The 21,707-nt window shown below is 38.8% G+C and overlaps 1 protein-coding gene across 5 annotated transcripts; it reads right to left on the bottom strand.

The window, feature by feature from the left end:
• Positions 1-1,280: 1,280 nt before the first annotated feature.
• On the bottom strand, positions 1,281-20,660 carry hps1.S (HPS1, biogenesis of lysosomal organelles complex 3 subunit 1 S homeolog). Of its 5 annotated transcripts, XM_018227522.2 has the most exons (20): positions 20,537-20,659; positions 19,773-19,966; positions 18,397-18,549; positions 17,612-17,722; positions 16,288-16,422; positions 15,219-15,361; positions 14,944-15,052; positions 14,108-14,268; positions 12,685-12,784; positions 10,223-10,292; positions 9,022-9,083; positions 8,675-8,842; positions 8,355-8,534; positions 6,365-6,432; positions 5,516-5,647; positions 5,125-5,190; positions 4,345-4,489; positions 3,855-3,968; positions 3,495-3,577; positions 1,281-2,490 (listed from the first exon to the last, which is right to left on the bottom strand). In XM_018227522.2, the coding sequence occupies exons 4-20, from the start codon at positions 17,720-17,722 to the stop codon at positions 2,328-2,330; spliced, it is 2,010 nt and encodes a 669-aa protein (XP_018083011.1). In that variant the 5' UTR covers positions 18,397-18,549; positions 19,773-19,966; positions 20,537-20,659; the 3' UTR covers positions 1,281-2,327. The 5 variants fall into 5 exon arrangements, with proteins under 5 accessions (XP_018083011.1, XP_018083010.1, XP_018083012.1 ...); XM_018227521.2 differs by lacking the exon at positions 19,773-19,966 and having other exon boundaries at positions 20,537-20,660; XM_018227523.2 differs by lacking the exon at positions 19,773-19,966 and having other exon boundaries at positions 18,397-18,509; positions 20,537-20,620.
• Positions 20,661-21,707: the final 1,047 nt, after the last annotated feature.

Here is a 21,707-nt window from a genome sequence, read left to right as displayed (position 1 = left end):
TTTCTCAAAAGAGCAAACAGATTTTTTATATTCAATTTTGAAATCTGACATGGGGCTAGACATATTGTCAATTTCCCAGCTGCCCCAAGTCTTGTTACTTGTGCTCTGATAAACTTCAATCACTCTTTACTGCAAGTTGGAGTGACATCAACCCCTCCCTTTCCCCCCAAGCAGTCAAACAAAAGAACAATGGGAAGGTAACCAGATAGCAGCTCCCTAACACAAGATAACAGTTGCCTGGTAGATCTAAGAACAACACTCAATAGTAAAAACCCATGTCCCACTGAGACACATTCAGTTACATTGAGAAGGAAAAACAGCAGCCTGCCAGAAAGCATTTCTCTCCTAAAGTGCAGGCACAAGTCACATGACCAGGGGCAGCTGGGAAATTGACAAAATGTCTAGCCCCATGTCAGATTTCAAAACTGAATATAAAAAAATCTGTTTGCTCTTTTGAGAAATGGATTTCAGTGCAGAATTCTGCTGGAGTAGCACTATTAACTGATGTGTTTTGAAAAAAATGTTTTTTTCCAATGACAGTATCCCTTTAACCAGAGCCTTCTAACAAATTATTGTGTGCATTTATGCCTGGTTATGCACTGATGCGTTTTGAAAAAAACGTGTTTTCCGATGACAGGATCCCTTTAAGTTATGGTGACACACTGATATTATAGCTATATAATACACAACAGTCATGAATATCCTTGGAATATGGTCACGGAACTCCTCGTGACATTATAATATCCTAATATTTTACAATAGGCGATACTTTATTCACTATCCATTTTACAGTAGGGGTTACATTATTCATTATTTTACTATAGGGGTTACATTATTCACTACATACACCCACTACCCCCTCTATTTCCCATGATCTCAACTCAATGCTTAGTTTGGAGACCAGAAAGAAACCTGCCAATGTCAGAGTGTGCACCACTGTAACAAACATTTTGGAGCAAACATTAGTTAGGAAATTGGGAGGCAGACAGGATTGGTGGTTATAGGAACATGTAGAAAGGCGGAGGGCAGTTTCTGCACCAATCTGGGGCCAATGTCATGCTGAGTGTTTGCAGTGTTTATTATTAGGTGCTGGAAATAAGCAGAGGGGCATTACGAAGCAGAAAGATGAACATATTAGTACAGTGAGTTCTCTGAGCTTTACCTTCTGTACAAATTTGCTTTTTCACGCAAATCTCTGCACATTGTTCCTTTGTATAAACATCACAAATGATTCCTTAAGTAAACAAAACGGAGATCGAAAAAGCAGAGCGAGGCAAATATGATGTATAAACTTGTCATTTTATAGTATCGGACAAAACTTGTAGAATTTGTTGTACAAAATGAATATTTTCTATATAAATTTCTTTCTATCTACACAATTTTTGCAGGTTACAAAAATACAGCTTGGGTGTTAGTTCCGAGGATGATATATTAAAGGAGGTCTGAAAGTTTTACATTCATCCCTCTCTTACAGCTTACATAAGAAACCAGGCACATAATGGCAAGGGGAAGGAAAATGAAAAATCTAACAATTGAAACCAGACACCTAACGTGCCATATTGGAGTACCAGATAACAAATCCATTAAAGGCATTGTTCACCTTTAAAGAACTATCCAGTATTTTATAGTTTTTGCTTCCCAGTTCAGCCAATTTCAAGGTACAAGTTAAAATTATATCTGGTTTTCATGGGTCACTGACCCCAGTGACAAAAACACTGTTGCTTTGTGAGACTTGTTCATACTAACAACTGCACTGGTCCAATGTTTTAAATTTTAAAGGAAATTAAAGGAAAAGGAAAGTGTAAACTATTGGCTGGTGCCAAATGTGCTCCCCCTCCTTTGACTGTAATCACTTACCCATTCTCAGTGAGCACCACAAAGCAATCTCCTTCCTGCTTCTTATTTCTTTTTCAGGGGGTACACATGCCCCATAGAGCAAAAACGTAAAAAAAACAAAAAAACACAGACTTTTTTACTCTACTGTGCATTCTTCTGTCCCGGGTACTGAAGAAGCAGTGGTGCTCACAAGCTAGTGCTGTTTTTTTGCTAAAAGAAGCACTGGCCTGGGGTATCAGATAAGATAAGGAACTTCCAGATATCTATACTGTGCCACAAAGCAACTATGTGAATACTTGGCTACAGTACAGTTCAGTGCAATTCCATATTTAATAACATTGGTCACCTGATTATACTTAATACTACAACTGAAACCTAACTCTCTTCATTTGACAAATACTATGTATGTAGGCACTATAAGGCGACACTGATCCAGTGCCTGTACTTTGTATATGTTCAGGACTACAATACAGACGGCTTCTCTTGTTCCTCTATAGAAGAGGGATCCGTGATGGCTCCCATAGCTTGCGGGCAAGATCATGGCACTGCTGGATCACAAACTCGGAAGGGATGATGCCCAAGTGCAGGGTGAGCAGTTCATAGCATTTAACCAGCTCCGTCTGGTGGTTTTTGCTGTAGTACCGAAGCAGTTTCCTAAACAGATGGGAGAGGGTTAGGGGAAGGATTACTGATCATTGTCCAGCACAGAATCAGACATAATACTGTGTATGCTAAAATGTTATTCTACAACTATACACATGTAGTATGTCTAGTGCTACATGTGCCGGTTGAGCATAATTGATGAATTGCTTGCAAAGTTTTTCAGGCCGATAGGGATGAAAATTTCTTTTTAAAATCAACCCTATAAAATACATGAAAACACATAGGAGCAGCATCCTAGTGTCAATTAATGTTATGTGGTTTTTTGCACGTAATAAATGAGACCATGATGACAGCTGTCTATAGCTCCTATAGTCTTTTTTTAGCCACCAGCCCCAGACTGGCAATCTGTACATTTTGGCAAATGCCAGAGAGGCTGTTATACCGGTCATGGACTAGCACTATTTACTGGGTCAACAGGAGGGTATTTGGGCCTCTAAAATGCCAGAGCAGATTTTCAATCTCAGTCCAGGCAACTCAAGCCATCATTTTTAAATAGCTTAAAAGAAAAGGAAAGCCTACTTTTCCTACCATTTATATAAGTTGGGCATATCTTCCCCACCCAAGCCACATCACTGCATTTACCGCCTGCATTTGCCAGCGCCATCAAATTTTCCTAAAACAAATAGCAGCTTTTACCCGGTGGCCATTATCCCTCTGACATATCATCAGTAACATTGAGACATATATGCTATAAAGTTAATGCAATGCAGGTTAACACAGGCACAACATATTTTGATAAAAAAAGTTCTGCTGGGGTTTAGCACTGCAATGGTTAAGCTAAGCTCAGGAGAAGTGGTTAGGAGAAAAAAATAGGATGAGACAGCTAGAGTAACAGTTATTCAAAGAGACTATTCACTGATTACATTTTTGTGGGGAGGGTTTACATGTCCTCTAAGATTGGAATGGCTGCTGGAATGACAGAACATGAACATTTCCTTAGCATTAGGTGCACTTCTAAAAGTGAAGGATTGTTATTGCAAGTCACAGACAATTACCTGTAATATTCGCCTGCTAGCATTCCTATAGGAGCAGAATCATCTCCTAAGACAGGAACCTCAATGACTTCCAGTTTATCACCCTGTTTTAAAAATGAGTAGAGATAATGTTGGAAAACAAGGGGAAAGAAGAGCATGGAATGGGCTCTGTCCTTCCCCTCCCTGCTAGGTATTAGATATACAGCATGCTCCAGGTGCCATAGCACTAAGGGGATATACAATGACCAAGCCCCAAAATAGGGATTACATTTACATAAAATGTGTATATTTAAACTTGCCCATCACCAATATTGTGTACTCTTTCCCACCGTATTATTCAGCCTGATTGAATCTGATCAGTAGAATTAAAGGAACACTCACTGCTTCGTTCTCAAACCAGAGGAAGTAGCAGCAATAATAGTCCCCGTCTCGCAGAGTTAAAGTTGTGTATCCTTTCTGAAGGTATCGCCGACACAAACCAATGAAGGACCAAACCTATAAAAATGTTTAAATGAAAGAGAGGGTATACACTTTCAGCTTATCCAAAGGACTGATGTCTATGTGGCATTGTACAGCAGCCCTAGGTATAAATATAAACAAAAAAATGGTTACTCTACTTGGGCCTTGAGTTTTTCCCTCTTGCTGGAAGTGAGATACTGGAAGTGTTAGACCTGCTGAAGTGAAGTGGCTTAGAATAATGGGATTCTTAAAATGTCCTTGGCTTGCACTAAATGAATATATCTACAAATGCTAAACATGTTGTGTATTATGGTTATTTCTAGAATGAACATTTCCTAGGAAATGGAAAGATAGAGTATTGCAATAGAAAGCCCATCTTTAGCATTCCCCATATGACAAAGGATATAATTACCTTATTTTTAATAAAATTGGCCAACAATCCAGTTCCCAGCTCGGAAGAAGTTTTACCATCAATATTTATAGAAGGAGCCACCATTTGGCCTACGGTCCGATCCACATAGATGAAATGTATCAAGCCTGGGAAATCTTCCAAGTAAGTAGACCCTCAGGTTAAGGAAATGAAAATGAAATGCAATGGATGGGCGACTTTATCTGTTTATTCTACTTTACAAGTGATCCCAGGAAATGCTAGCACATGGCTGCACTGGATAGTCCATGAGGGCTGCAACAAGTCAAAATGATCATACACGTAGCCAAAGTTTGATTGTTTGAAAATAGTGGTTAGTGTTTTGTGGAATTCACTAATGAACTGTGAGGTATCGAAGTTTCCCATGTTTTGGTCTTCTTGAAACAGCCCATTTTCGATGAGATCTGATTAAATTGAGCAAAGCAAAGTGATATTCGTTCAATCTGGCCACGAGTGTGGACACGCAAAGTGCAACTCTACTGGTCTGTTGCATTATTGTACAGAACAATGCAGGCCTGAGACAGTTGCAAATGGGGCCATCAGGTAGGTAGGTAATATAAAAATATGAAATATCCGAAATATATTGAATATTATTAAGCGGGAATAAAGTACCAAATGGTACAATATAGCTACCTACAGCAGGTGCTGAAGAAATTATACATTCATAGTAACCGAACAGAAAGCAAAATGCTTGTTTGCTGTACCCCAAATATTATCCCTTTGCAACTTTTGCCATTTGCAAGCCAAATCCAGTTGAAAGGATATTTAACCATCGTAGTGTTTCTTTTACTCTTCACCAGCAGAAACTCCTGCCAGTCTGCCAACTTCCCCCTGTAATATTTTAGAACATATTGCAAATATTAGTTCAATAATTCTTATACATGCTAAAGATTATCTTCTACATGTTTGTTGTTTCATTTTTATGCAGCTTATCTGACACGGCCAAGAATATTTCAACCTTATGCTGCATGTTAGATTGGGATTGGCTGGAGGTCTATAAGCAAAAGAATTTGCTGAAAGTCATATAGACATTTTGTACTAATCTGTGGCAACCATTAAATGCAGAGTTGAGTAATGTATTGAGCCAACATGCCAGGGTTTCCAAAATTAGTGGTTTATTCCAGCAAAAGTTCATGATATAAGGAGATCTACTTACTGGACCAGTTTCCGGACCTTGGACTGCATATTTAAGGAGAGGGAATGTGTTCCACTCATCAGAGACACTAGAAAGAGCTGCCGATACACAGAGCAAAGCTGCCGGTTCATGTTCCTACATGCATTGAGGAGCCTGTAAAGAAAATATATTAAAAGCAATGCAAGGAACTGGGCTTACAGATTTGGATTCAACTGGTGTCACAATACAATACTGTATCTGAACTGTCATGCCAATGCTAAAGATGTTTATGCACTTATGAGGTGCACTGGGTTAGCAAAGGCAATTAATATTTGAAAATGGAACACAGCTACTGTTGGTTGAAGACTATGCTGGCTTACATGCTATGATATGACTGGAAGTCACTCCGGTTTACCTGCCAGCATGCCCATACCTTTATGGCACTGATGTTTTGGCCTTATTTGGCTCTCTATCTAAAAGGGAAAATCAGCACTCTTCTTAACTCTTACCTGGAATTCAGGCAGACCCCCCCCCCCCTCCGTGACCCACACAGAGGTTTTGATCCTTACCAAGGGGTCCAACCCTATAGAGCAGAGTTCCTACACAATGAGTTTCTAGGAAATTAGAATCATTATTCGGGGAAAGCAATACAATTGAAGACCCAGCTGAAGCTTTTGGGAGTGTGTGCTGTTTTTAAATCACAAATGAAAAGTCAATACAAAACATTTTCTATTAACGAGAATTAATGAATTAATATTCCCACAGATCATTACAACAAGTGAGGGCACAAACATAATTCCCCTCTAGGCACATAATTATACTGTAACATGGTGTGGTTTCCCAAAACCGCTAGCCCCCTTAGCATGAGCAGTCACATGATCAGAAGCTTACTCTGGTGAAGTCCCAGTCTCATGCCTTGAGAATGCTTTGTTCTTGAATTCCAGCCAGCAATTCTGTAACTAGATTAACAGAACACATCAGGTTACAGTCAGTTTTTGGTGAAGGCGCAATGTGTATCATTAATACTGGGCAAGGGAAATACAAAAAGAGGCGCAGCAGTCTCAAAAACTACCATTATTTCACAAAAAAAGGAAATTATCATAAGAGCAGTATTTTCTCTGCAGAACTTACCTCCATGTACAATTGCTTTAAATTCCCTTCATGGATTTAATGGTATTCACAGCTCAGAAGCAAGTAGGGTAGTAATTATTTAGCAATCACTAGTGTTTTTGTATCTAAATACATTCTTTCATAGAGGCAAAAAGTGATGGAATTTTAAATATGTTGTTTTTCCAACAAGCTCTTGTGAAAGGTTAAATCACTGCAAGGTGTCACTCTTTTAAATAAAAAAAAAACAAAAAAAAACACAGCCAAGTAGCCAGACACACCAGTCCTAGGCAGAAGGCTAGTATTCTGGCTCACTGGGTGAACCTAAAAAATCCCCACCTACTAAGTAAACCTTTCATTGACTTTTTAAGTCCTTTTTGATGTTTATCATAAAGTACCCTCTGGCTGCAAATACTGTATGTCAACCTGGCCAATAAAAATAATGCTTAGTTTATTAATAGGGAGGAAAAATAAAAATATTGGAAGGCCAGTATTTTTTTTCCAAACAAGGTGGCCACCCTAGCCTTAACATGTGTCTTTGTATCCGCATTTACCCTGTGCTAGATTTTTCATGTTTGAGGCATGAGCTGATCTGAGTGTCTCCATGGGTACGTACCCAAGGGCATGGTGAAAACAAATGTAATTGCCATGTTTTGGAGCAAATATAAAATCTACCTACCACACAGCAAATACAAATAAGCACTTAGGGCACCCTCAGGTAGGTATTTTGCTCACCATTTAGCCTTCAGTCAGTCCTGCTGCATTTAAATGTGCTCTTATGGACAGCAGAAATAGGGTTGCCACTAGTGATGAGAGAAACTGGTGCTTTTTACTTCATTGAAAAATGTTGATATTTCGCCATATGATTTCAAGTCACCAGGCGCATTATCTTCAATTGACATTTTTTCTAGCATTTTTTATAACCCAAATGCATTGGAGTCAGAGGGGTTTTTGAAATCACTTTTTTCTTTCACCATATATATTGGAGTCAATAACAAAGCACACAGTTAATTTCAAGCTCAGATTCATGAACCATCTGGAACTGAAAAGTCAGGGTTTAGAACAGGGGTGTCCAACCTGCATGCGGCCCAGGATGGATATGAATGCGGCCCAGCTTGAAGGAGAGAGAAAAGGACACCCCTGGTTTAGAAGATGCAGCCCATCTCCCCTGATCAGCAATTGTATTCCTTTATACTGTATGTAGCATAGTTTTTCAAAACATTTTGCAGTGATCAATTTTATTGTTCTCAGAAAATATAAGCTTATTAATTAAAGGCCCAAAGTCGATGCATCATCAAGTGGATCCATGATTAATTGACTTAGGAATGGTTCGGTTACGACAAAGTAATATCCAGACAATATTTCAGAGATGATCTACACAGAAGCATCTTTAATAACCTCAATTGATTTCACATGCTATGTAAGCCTAGAATTTAGCCAAAACAGGTATCTCTTTATAGCCTTAGTAGGAAAAAAAGGGAAAGAGGAAAGAACTAGTTCTTCAAAATGCTAATGGAAAAGTGTTTGCTATAAAATACCACTTGATTCAAGGTCTTCAAAGCAAGTGGTCTTCTGATGGCCTTATCTGACATAAAAACATCATTGGTTCTATTGCCGTAGATCATTTTTTGTCTTTGGGCCATCACACATAAGTGAGCAGATACATTAAACTTATTTGATGCTACTGCAGACTTATTCAACCATCAATCACTCCTCACAGGCAAGTAAATGTATTAAGTTCATATTCATTTGAAGCTCTCTTTATTCTACCCACCTGTGAGTCACGACCACCAAGACTCTTCAAAAATCTGTCTGTTCTTTGTTTCAAGTCAGCCACAATGGGGTGAGACCGTAAAATCTGGTGGATATCTCCTCCCTCTGTAAGCTTCTTCTCCAGCATGCTGAACCCATCTAGGAGCTGATACAGCGAGAGGGCAATGGTGCTACCGGACAACTGCAGTAAGAAGGAGAGCCAAGATGCACAATTGCATTAGTCATTTCAAGATGGATCTGATGGGATTATCCATATCAGACTCACCGAGTGAAATCTGGTTAAACAGAGAATGTTTTATAAAGATTGTGCAAACCGATCACCTTAGTCAGCAGGACCAGGGATATTCCTGGCCAAAGTGGTAGGCAGTACATGGAATGTGGCAACATGGGACAATAGCCTTCTTTTAGAGCTGAATCCAAAAAAACTCTTCTTGTGTTAGTAGATTCAGGGATGTCCCCCACAAGGGTTTTCAAACTGTCTTCAGCAATCTTGAAATAAAAGGGATATGGGTATATTATGCAGCTTATGGATTCAGGTGGACAGGGCAACTCTAAACTATGAGGTTTAATGGTGATGATATGTTCTGATACACAATGCCAGTGGAGGCAGAACAGAATGTTTCAGGGCCTATAGCAACTTTTTTTCTGCTGATTTTTAACAACACTACCTGGATTTCAGGATCAACAAAACCAAATGCAGGGGAATCGTCATCCACCCAGCTTCCAGCACCTACAGAATACAAATAAATTAGAAAGTGACAGAAGTGAAAACTATGAATAAGGTAAAAGACACACTATAACTCCCTTATCTGAATGTACATATAATTTATTCATCTTAAGACCCTAGAAAACATGCTCTATGTAAATGAACAGTACATCTACTCAGAGACCAGTCATTTCTCAGTTGGGTTAATAAGTTATGTGGCGTGTTGCACTGGTGTTGGAAAGCTTTTGCTCCTGCAAGGCATATGGGGGACTAGTAATGTAGATGATTACTTGCCAGGTATATGTGGATACTGGCTGTATGTCAGTGTGCACCGCATCTGTAGAAGAGGGATAGGAAGAGTGCTTCCTGGACTGGATCAGATGTGCACTTAAATATTTCTACACATAGGAGTCAGAGAGAGGGCTATATAGCACATAGATCAGAAACCAGTTGTGCCAGACTCTACACCTGAGATTTGGCTTTGAGTACATGAGATTAACCCTTATTTCCAGCACAAAGCAGGTGGGTGCACGGGTACAACTAATGACAATGCTTGGACATTGCAAACATCAGACTATTAATTACAGAGAAGACTGGCAACAATCCGGCCCATTTGGCAGAAATGATTAAAATGATCTTGTTTGCCAGATTCAGAAAAGAGGTGTACAGTAAATAAGCTAAATTAAGCTTGCCTTAAAGATCCCAATGTACTATCTCTGGCGGTGTCTGTAACTGTATATTCTGAATTTGTTTTTGTATATTATCTTTAGAGGCAAAATATACCCCCCAATTAGACATAAGCTTTTCAGATGAGGTTACAGTATGTAGAAGAGGCGAGTAAATAGTTTCTAAACTGCCAGATTAACACATATGCAAACCTTATACCTGATTCCACTGATTAATAAAAGCCCATGATACTTGTAAAACTATGTTTCAACAGACAGAGTAATGCACCCCCTCACCTTGTTTTATTATAAAGTGATGGATTCTGGGACCTGGAAGTACTTCTGCTTTCCATGGTGGGTGATGCACAGATTCTTTGGAAAGCAGAAATCCACTGTGATCCAGTATCAGCTTTAAAATCCTCATCCACCATACGTATCCATATAAGACATTTACATTTACAAAAGCCCTGGATATACATACAAATATCAACAACTCACTTAAGCTCCTGTTATTGGGTGATGGGTCTGGGGTGTAATACTCATCTAAAGGTGCATTGTCTTCATTTTCCTGTCATATCAAAACAGTTATTTTACCTCCAATATGTACAATCATCAAGGACTTAAAGGAAAGGGAACGGTTAAAACTAAGTTAACTATATAAATACAACAGTAAACCCTCAAAGTAATGCTACTCAATATCAATAGAAACACAGCATTTCTTTCCTTCTATTGTGTACACATGGGCTTCTGTATCAGACTTCCTGTTTTCAGCATAAACTTCCAGGGCTTGGGCTTGAGCATGCTCAGTTTGAGGCCTCTCTTCCTCTTCCCATACCTTTCCCCCTCCCTCCTGTAATCTGAGCATAGAGCTATGAGTGAGCAGGGAGAGACTCTGGCAGGATTTTATGTCACATAAAGCTAATATGGCAGCTGCTATCCTAAACAAACAGAGAGTTTCTAGAGCTGTTAACTCTGGTATGGTAAAGCATTCTACAAAATAAGTATAGCGTTTTAGCTTGCACTATTGTAGCCAATCCATTGGCAATAAATTGCCTCAGTATTTTTCCTTCTCCTTTCAAAAAAAAAAAAAACTGTTTACAAACTGTATATTTCTTTTTTTATTTGTAATAATTATGCCTGCAGAGACCTCATGTGGCCTCTAATAATGACCGACTTCTGTGTATTCTCTGCCTTTGGCAGGACGTTGCAGCAAACACTATATAGTACCTTTACTTGTGAATTAAAGTACCCCAATAAATACTATTACAATCTGGGCAGATTTGGTCTGGGAAATTGTCTTGTTTTCAGTTTTCTCCCTTTACCATCAGCCATGCAGCAGTTTTATCAGACCATTATGTGATCTCTCTCTTACAGGACCAATTTTATCGTCAGACTGCCAGATATTCAGCCTGGGTATAACACAGAGAATTACCTTACCTCTTCTGTTATAGCTATTTCACTGATTACCATTTTGAGACTAGCTGACAACACAGACATTGCTAGAAAAATGTTTTAACCAACCGATTTCAGCTTGTTACAGCACAATGCTGAATTTATATGCTGGTTTGATTCTGCTGGATAGTAAAATAGCTGGCAATTAGAACGACATAATTCAAATGTGAAAGATTCAGCAACGAGTAACTAAGGGTTCTTGCACACTGGAGTTTTTTTCCTGCATTTTTTATGCATTTGATGCACGTCAAAACACGTTTGGGTGCAAAACGCATTCAACAATAGATTCCATGATATTTACTCTATTTGTGTTATTCACTTTTCCTGTTCTGAATATTAACTCAGTGATTCTATCCTGATGGTGATCAGCTGCCTCACTGTCCATCCTGGATATAAATAGGTTTAGGCCTCCAGCTTTCTGGATGATCTGATGATGTAGGTCTCACTGTATTCACTCACTTGAATTTTATCAGCCAATATACATTGGCAAGCTACAGCACTACTACTGACCACTGCAGGTAGATGACTCTTGCAGACAGGTATTGTTAAGACAATTTGTAGGGAATACAGTGCAGTACAGTAAATTACCTTCTAACCTTGAAATGAAGTTACTGAAGTCTTTAAAAAAGTAAAATTCTTCTTGTTGGATGCTAGAAGTTATACTATAACAGCATCTAAAGTGCCATAGGCCAATAAACACAGATATACTGTATCATGTAACTACTGCTATCTTCCACCAGTACACTGTATTTACTATAATACACTGATCATGACAACTTTCAGTGTCCTGGACATGGCGCAAAAACAACTCCTTAGAACAAATATATATAAGGTTATTTTTCAAACCTAGTATGGCTTACTAATTTTATGATTGGTAAGGAGGGAGTGGTCAAAATAATCCCTAAATTAGGAAAGCAGAAATTTCATAAACTTGTGTCCAAATGCATTGAAAAGTGCATCAGGTGTGTCCTGCAACTGCAATGACATTTGAATTCTATGAAACATGCTGCATTGTGGGGGGAAAAACATGGTGACAGTGCTTCATATTGTTCTCTGCTCAGTGCACTTGCAGTCATAAATGACCCCCTACTTTGCATCTCTTTTCTTCTGAGGGTCAGCAGAATGTGATCCTATTTTTAAAGAGTAAAACATTCTAGTCATATTAATAATAGTCATATTAATACCTTCGTTTTTTAAGATGATAATCAATGAAAATAGAATTGAAAAGTTTTAATTAAAGTACAGTGGAAATTTGCTTCGAATGGCATCCCTTTAACTATTTTATCCCTTTAACGAACTATACTGAAATGCATGGAGCACCTTTTGACACCAGTACCTTTAAATGGATGGGATTTTTTCCACACATCAACAGCAACTACATTTGAGTTGTAATTGAGCCCCCATTCATCAGTATAAAATTGGTTAATTCTGAACACTGGAAAATATTTCCCATTATGGAAATTGGATTGCCAGATAAGAGTTGCAGGAAAATAAATGGTCTAGTTTACCTCCACATTTTGGTCTTGAGTACTGAAACTGGGATACAAATCCTGGACTATGAGAATTAAGGAGAGGAGATCTGCAGGTCTCAAAGAACTGGAATTTCGACTAAGAGCAATAAAACAAAATATTTTATAAACAGCAGAGAATATACAGACAAGGAACAACAATACAGATATGGGATCTGTTCCCAGAGTACTTGGGTTTTCCAGATAATTGATCTTTCTGTAATTTGGATCTTCAGAACTTAAATCTACTAGAAAATCATGTAAACATTAAATAAACCCTATGAGCTGGTTTTGCATCCAATAAGGATTAATTATGTCTTAGTTTGGATCAAGTACACGGTACTGTTTTATTATTACAGAGAAAAAGGGAATATTTTTAAAAAAATTGGATTATTTGGATAAAATGGAGTTTATGGGAGATGGTCTTTTGATAATTCAGAGCTTTCTGGATAACGGGTTGCTGGATAACGGAATTAAGCATCTTTAAAATTGCAATTAAATTGAAAGGGAGCTGATTTTTGCTGTACTACAAATACTTCTAATATTATCAAGGGTTAATGCATGCTATAATTCAGACACATCAGGGTTATATCCTTAAAGCAATATTGCCCAGTAAAATCTTGTCTACTCTACGGGACCAGAGGCCTTAGCATAGCCCAATAATAATTCCACCTAATCTATGTAAACCTGGCTCGGTGTTCTTTCTTTCTGCACCTGGAGGTGGAAGTATGAATATGTTGAAGCACTGATCATGCTTCGCTACATAAACACACAGTGCAGCAAACATCAAGGTGTAACCGAGAGCCATGCCATCTATGTTGCTGCCTTTCTAGTACCTTCACTGTAGTTTGTATGACTTCTGGCACATGGTTCCCATTCCATCTTTGATTTGCCTCTTGGTCAACTAATGTGGGAAATGCTCTGAACCTGCTGGTGCACATTTGGGTCAGGTGATTACCGCTTGAGAATCCATCAGGGAGCATTTCCAAATTTAAGCCCCACTTATCTGGGAATTAGATGGGAAGCAAAATGCTCAAAAAGTATCATATGCCATTGTCCTATGCTTATCCATTTTTTACAATCAGTGCTTCACTTTTACATTTATGGACTAGATAATACCTAGATATGGACTAGAACTAGATAATACCCCTGCATCTTGCACCAGGAAAAAAAAGTGTACTTGCCTTAATGGCAAACTATATAAGAGGGGTAGTGAAAGAATTGGGCCTTCTTATTCAACATTTACTGAAGAATATTATTGTATAGTTTGTTATTAAGCAATCAATAAATCTCCCTACTTTTCTTGGTAGATTACTTTTGGGGCAAATAAAACAACCAAAAACTAAAAAAACAGCTTTATAATTATTTTTAAATAACAAATAAATAATATTTACAAACTTCAAATACATCATACATCACTCACCTAGAGAAAAGAGCCAGAAGTTTGGTGTTGACCAGTATAAAAGCATGCAGGACCTCCTCTCCCCCCCGCTCACTGCTGCTGTTAATGAAATTGACAATCTGTTTCTCCAAGAACTCGATGCACTGCTCACAGAGCTTTGGGTGAATTAGCCGCTCCACAGCCTAGATAGAGAGGTCTAATTATGGAATTCTCAAAGACACATACTGTATACGTTACAAATATAATGCACATATAAGGGTTAATTAAATGGAGGCAGAGGCTTCCAGCCCCATATAACTGCCTTGGTCATGCATACTCATAAGCATGTATGGGCTAAGCCGCTAAGGAGAATGTTGCTATAGTAATAGTTAACAACCCCTTCACCCTAAAGAACCAAGGCCAAACACACAATGCCAATAGTGGGTTTTAACTTTTGAGAAGAATTGTAGTCACCAGCAATTAACCTTTTCTTATTACTTCAAAGGAAAACTGTTCAGATTGACAAAGATACTCTGTGGCAAGGCAGGAATTTGGCGGGCACTATACCACTGGCACTGGTAGAAGAAATTTCTCCACTACTTCAGAAGTTCATGTCAACCTGAATGTGGCACAAGCCCAAAGTTAAGGGAAAGTTAAAATGATGCCCTTATACTATATGAATACAGCTCAACAATCATGAAACTGTGTCACACTTTCATACTTTAGATATATAACTGTTCAATAAGCCTCTGCACTAGAAGCAAGCAAGGCAACTGTAAGAGAGTTCATATGGAGTCATCTCCTACATTTATTAGATTTAATTTTCAAGCTCTACCCTTTTGAATGAAATGCAAAGTAAAATACTGCACATCAATCACCTCAACAGCAAAGCTCTGGTCCTCATTTCGCAGTCGGTTGTATGTTAGAAGCAAGCTCTGAAATGTCTTCCATACGAGATTGCGCTGATCAGAATCTGCAGGGCGCAGTCTGCAAGAAGGAGAGGATACAACAGGAACACTTGCTAATTGATTTAGCTAAAGAGAAGATCTTCATGACTAAATAAATATATATTTGTACATAATGAATATGAGGACCTTACAGAGGAGTGAGAAAGAATATCTTTGCTATTATTCAGGAGTGCAATTTAACTTACTCCTTCTTAATTAAATGACTGTCAAACGTGACCAGGCCAAAATGCACCTCGCAGAGTCTCTTTAGGACATACAGTTTCCTGCGCAGGTCATCCTCGTTTTCCGTTTCATCGCCATTTACAGCAATGTACAGGCATTCTCCAAACTGCAAAGAGAAAATGGAAGGATCATTAGATGGAGAAGAAAATAATGAGGATTACTGTTCTCCCAAGAACTGAAAAACAAATTATTAGCGATTTGGCTGGATACAGGATCAAATCTCAATTTGGAAATTCACATTTGGGATGAATAAAAAAATGCATTGTTCATGGATAGAAAATGGCTGCATTCAGGTGTCCAGGACTTCATAGTCACAAGAATTTAAGTGATCAGAACTGATTCAGCTGAATCGGCACATTTATAGTGAAGTAAAATTTTTAAATTGCAAATCAACTGCACTGCCCACTGCAAATACCTGCCATATTATATAAATTGGTTGGTGAAAAAGAACTTTATAGTTAGCACCAATAATAATGTCTTATTTTATATTATTATATATTTCTCATTATCCTATGTCCTTAATCATTTTAAAATCAAATGAAACTACCAAAGTCTCATGGAGATTTATGCTATATATTTATTGGCCAAAGATTTGCTTCTTCACTTTGGGCAGGCTATATCTAGAGAAGCATGAATAATACATGCAATGCTTTTCGAGTAAAATACTGATGATGATTATATCATCATAGGATATATATGACAGGGAGTTTAGATCATATTAAATCAGTAAAATCATAGAGTATGTGAGGGGAGCTGCCATTCTTATAGGCAAAAATATGGCCCACACATTTTGATATAACAAGCCATATAATGGTCAAAAGCAAATGGAGCTGGTGTTCAAGATAAGCTGCAATTAAACATATATATATATATATTTTTTTTTTTTAAATATGCTTTTCAGCAAGTTTCAACGTTTTTACAGTTGCTTATGGGGTTATTCAACCCCTAGGTAGCTGGAAAAGGCTGTAGGAAAACACATAGCACAGGAGATAGAGGAGTTCCGTAAAGCAGCCATAGGCACTAGGGACATACCATGTGAAGGACGCAGAGGTGACCTTTTTCAGTGGTGAAACATGTATAGGTATCATTGATCTTCTCTATTATTGTAACACAAGAGATGATAAGAGGAGCAAAAAGTGTATTGATGCTATCGCCTAAGTTTGGTGCCTATAAATAAAGAACACAAACTAGATTATAAATGAATAGTTAATGATGAAAAAGTTAATTTTTAGGGAATAAAAATACAATAATACATTAATATGAAAACTAACCTTATTTATTTAATTTAACGTATCCCTTTGCTTTTATGATGTTAAAATGGACATTAATAATAGCTTTTGCGACAGAAATCCTTAAAAGGGAATGGCTGCTATTATAAAAATCCACCAAAGTGTATGTTGTGGATGTTTCACAAATCTGTTGCTCAGATAGTTTTTATTGTTTTTTCATTTCAGTTGTTTTATTTTCTGACTGCAACCAACACATTGATGTTGTGTGTTGCTGACAAATATCTTATCTGTGCTAACCCCACTGGGTTTTTTCTTGGTGTCCTGTCGGCCCAGTCTGACCCTGGCTGAAGTAGTCAAATATCAATCTCAAATCAACGAGAAACATACTTTTAAAATCTGAGCAGTAAAGTTTTGGTGCCCAGCCCTTTACTAGGCATAACAGAAGGCAGTCCTCCTGTCACACGTAAAAACGAATAAAAATTAAAAAGTCCTCAGAACAGTGCTGTGAGAAATTTGACATTAAGTTTAACATAGGGCTTATGTCCTCTTTAAAGGAGAACGAAAAACAAATTATACTTGGGGTGCCAAAAGTTAGGAACCCCCAAGTGATTATATTTACTTACCTGACACCCCGGGCCAGTGCTCCTATCAGCAGAAAACTGCACCGGCCCGGGGTTCTTCCAGTGAGCATCATACAGTGAACCTCTTCCTGCTTCCTCGATCTTCTCGTGGCTGCGCATGAGCAGTACAGCAAATAGCCGAACCTTAATGAAAAAGACGGCTATTCCGTTCTACTGCGCTTCCGCCTGCCCCGGGAAATTTAAAAACCCAAAGAAGAAGGAAGAGGATCGCTCTGTGGTGCTCGCTGGAATAACCCCGGGCTGGTGTAGTTTTCTGCCGATAGGAGAACCGGCCCGGGGGCTCAGGTAAGTAAATATAATCATTTGGATGTGCATAACTTTTGGCACCCCCAATTTAAATTGCCTTTCCTTCTCCTTTAAAGTTGTATTGTTACAAAGAAAGCTACATCATGTGTGATTTTATTATAACCTGAAGGCTTTATATTGTGGATCTATACAATGTGCCAGAATTCTTCGGATGGGATTTCATAATACATTCATTCATACCTGCTGCTCCTCAGTATAATCATATTTACTCTGCAGGTTCTTCTCAAACTCTTCATCTGCCCAGTAGAACAGGACTTCAGCTCCTTCGGAGGCAATAAGTACACATTTCATCTGTCGTTGAACAAAACATGTCAGTAGTGGCCAGGTTTTCTATTAATGGCTTTATCTACAATCATGGTTTTCAGAATTCGTTGGACAAATTGCAATCACTCTCTAATTAATTATTAATGGTAAATTACTCTCCACAAAACATTGATTAAATGGGTGGTTCACCTTTAAGTTAACTTTTAGTATGTTATAGAATGGCCAGTTCTAAGCAACTTTTTAATTGATGCTCATTATTTATTTTTTATAGTTTTTTTTAATTAATTGCCATCTTCTTCTGAATCTTTCCAGCTTTCAAATGGGGGTCACTGGCACTATCTAAAAACAAATGCTCCGTAAGGCTAGAAATGTATTATTATTGCTTCTTTTCATTACTCGTCTTTCTATTCAGACCCTCTCCTATTCATATTGCAGAATTTTATTCAAATCAATGCATGGTTGCTAGGGTCATTTGAACCCTAGCAACCAGATGGCTGTAATTGCAAACTGGAGAGCTGCTGAATAAAAACTAAATTACTCAAAGACCACAAATAATAAAAACCAATTGCAAATTGTCTATTATCTGGTTGACAACTGCAGTCCAGCAACATTTAGGGACTCCAGGGTAGGAAACAGGGCACTACAATGTGCATTTCAAGGCCAGCAATAAGAACAACGGCTTATGCTCCCCTGTGACTTACTTTTAATGCAGTGCTTAGCGTCACAGGTATTGCAAAACAATGTGGCCCACTAGAGGATAATCGATGGGGATGGTCCCTCGTAGCTCATTATCATTCACTCATCTTCTTTTCAGCTAAAAAATGTTGTAATGTTTCAGTCTACATCTGAAGAAACTAAAGAAGCAACCATACAAGAGTATTATAATTTATTTTATCACAAAAAGATATTTTCTAAACTATCTAGCCTTTTACCCTGAGAGGGATGATCCCTAATCATAACTTTCATTGGCTGCTGTACCTATGGGGGGGGAGACTGTAATTCCATAACATATACTGTAGCACTTCTACTACTTTGTCAGGCTTTGGCTATCTTGCAACATTATTTCATTTTATATGAGAAAAATATAACATTTACAAACAAAGGTAAATACAGTAGCCAAATATCCACTGGATATGTACTGGCACCAGCCTACAAGACCCCTTGCCTGCACCCTCAAGGATACTGGATTTGTCATGTTATTACACATGCTACAAGGAATATTGGGTGAAGCACTATAATCAGATATTTGCTCGTATTTTTATAACTGTATTTGATCAGAAAAAGTAAACAGCTGAATGGGTACTTTGGGTTAGCAAGTTTGGGCCCTGTTCATGCATAGTTCCTATAGGTATGGGATCCGTTATCCGGAAACCCATTTTCCAGAAAGCTCGAATTAAAGGAAGGCCATTTGCAATAAACTGCATTTTAATTAAATAATTCATTAAAAATTATGTCCTTTTTCTCTGTAATAATAAAACAGTACCTAGTACTTGATACCAACGATAAAATGAATCCTTCTTGGATGCAAACAATAAGGCCTGGTACACACTATTAAACAAAACAACTCTCACTGCAGTGTAACATCACACAGCCTAAGGCAGGCCATCCATTTGCTGCAAACTACATCTCCCAGAATCCTCAGCTGGATAATAACACGATATGCATGTTGACTGCTGAAAACCCTTGCAGGATCATCCACGTGTGCTGAAATGAACTGTGTTATGTTTAGCTGTCATCCAAATACTACAACACTTATTTTCATATTTACACAGAACTAGACACTGCAGGGGGTGGTTAAGTGTTACTGCTGGCAGCAGGGCAAGGGGGAATTTCAAAGCAAGTGAGCTTTAAATGCCCTGCTGTATGATTCTTTCAAGGGCCCACCAATCGCTAGTTAACCCTTGAAGAGCCACTGTGGGCACTTCAAGGGTTCAATGAAATAATAAGGCATTACCTCAATTAAATGATAATGCAGGGTGGTAGGTTTTTGGCCATGGCCTACCCTACATAGACCCCTCTCTGCTCCCCCCCCAGCCTAGGTAGTACCTTTGCTAAATGACCCTAACTCTTTACTTACCCCTCGGTGCAGATTCAGGGCATCGGAGTTCACGGCAGCCATCTGTCTTTGGTAATCTTCGTGAACTAAGTGCCGTATCACCGCATGCGCAGTTGGAGTTTCTGCCTCGCGAGAAAGTAGCAGAAAGTGCAGAATCGCCGGAAGAAGACCCGAAGATTACCGAAGATGGCGTCCGTTACTCCGCTGGACAGAATCTGCACCGAGGGGTAAGTAAAGAATTAGGGGCATTTAGCAAAGGTACCATCTAGGCTGGGGGGGAGCAAGAAATGGGGGTCTATGAATGGTAGGGGGTTTTAGTAGCAAGGTTTTGTTTCTCATTTGGGGGCTTGTGGGTCGGCCCCCAAACATCCATGGAGGAAGAACAAGATACAGCAAGGAGCAGCGATGCCACAGTGTTCCAGGCCAACATCTCTGTCTAACCTACAGCAAGGCACACAGAATCCAGGGAGCCGCATAAGAGATAAAATAACATATATATTGCACTTCTAGTGTAGCATGGATAATCATACTAAGTCTGTCTTTGGAAAGACTGAACATGAATTAGTAACAAGTCAGAAACACAATACAGGACTCTTCCCCCCTCACAGCTTTCATTTATGCAACATTAGTTCCCCCCCCCACTGTGCATGTTGGATCCTTCTGTGCTCCCCCCGTGTCTACAATGGTTATATCCTCTCTGTACTGTATAAAAGTCATACGTATGCAATAGAGAGCAGCAGCCCCCCAGCCACAGGAGTGCACAGACAGACATGTACATATCCTACCTTCCTCCTCACAACTGCGATCAAGTCCTGCAACCACTTCACACAGCAAACACTTCCTGCATTGTACATGTGACTGGCAAACCATGTGACCAGCAGCATGTGACAGAGAAAGGGGGAGAAATAAGGAAGAGATTGATTTGAATCTGTGCTTTGAAATTCTGTGGTGAACTCTAAGCCCTGGGTCCCAGCAGAAATGCCATTTCTATGTTGCTGTTTGATTTACGTATTACGTCTAGTGTTCCATGTGCATAAAACATTATTCTTCTCTCATATATGATGTAGAGACAAGTACAAGGTTACACCTATCATTTCACCCACTAAAGGAAATGCTATGGGATCCATTATCTGGGTACCTGTTATACACAAACTCTGAGCCATCTCCTGTTAAGAACATTTTTAGCAAAGAATTATATTTTTATTAAATGAGTTCCAATAAAGTACTGTGTACATGGTGGTAAATAAGCTGCATGAATTCATACTGGTAACATTGGTGGCAAAACAAACCAACCTCATTTTTTTTTAATACTTTTTAAATTTTTTCTTAGAAGATATGCACGAATGTGTCCTATTACAAAATATAATTTCTTCAGCCAGGTGAACTGGCCCTTATGTTACACTTATATATTGTCTCAGAAGGAAAAGAGGGGCTTGATGGAGGTTCTGTGTGAAGAAATCAAATTAATCATTTAGTCGTATCACTGATGGAACTAAGGGTTACAGTAACGTAAATACTGCTGGCAGGGCCCGGCTGTAGGATGAGCAGACATGATCCTTGCTCCAGAGTAGGTGAAGATCCATCGGGCCCTGAGTGAAGATCCTGCAGATTTGGCGAATATATGAAACTTCTGTAGGGTCACCATCTTTCCCCTCAGGTAACTCAGGGAAGGGGCACCTCTGGTAGTGTACCACTGAAGGGTTGACAGAAGAGGCTATGGGGGCACAAGCACATACCTCTTCTATCGCCCTGCCCCTACCCTGAAACGTTATCCCTTCATTTAACTCAGTCTCCTAGGCAGTGCAGGTTCATTTGCACAGAGAAGGTGATTAGCATAGACCTTCAAGGCTTGGCCCAGCCTTGGGTCAAATTTACTGTATGTATAGAGAGAGAGAAATAAAGAGACATACGTAACTTTGCACAGCATTTATTTAAATAAAAGCAGATGAAATAATG

This window comes from Xenopus laevis, chromosome 7S (assembly GCF_017654675.1).
Source record: "Xenopus laevis strain J_2021 chromosome 7S, Xenopus_laevis_v10.1, whole genome shotgun sequence".
Lineage (NCBI taxonomy): Eukaryota > Metazoa > Chordata > Amphibia > Anura > Pipidae > Xenopus > Xenopus laevis.
Note: the sequence above shows the minus strand (reverse complement) of the source record. Positions and strands in the feature narration are given on the sequence as shown.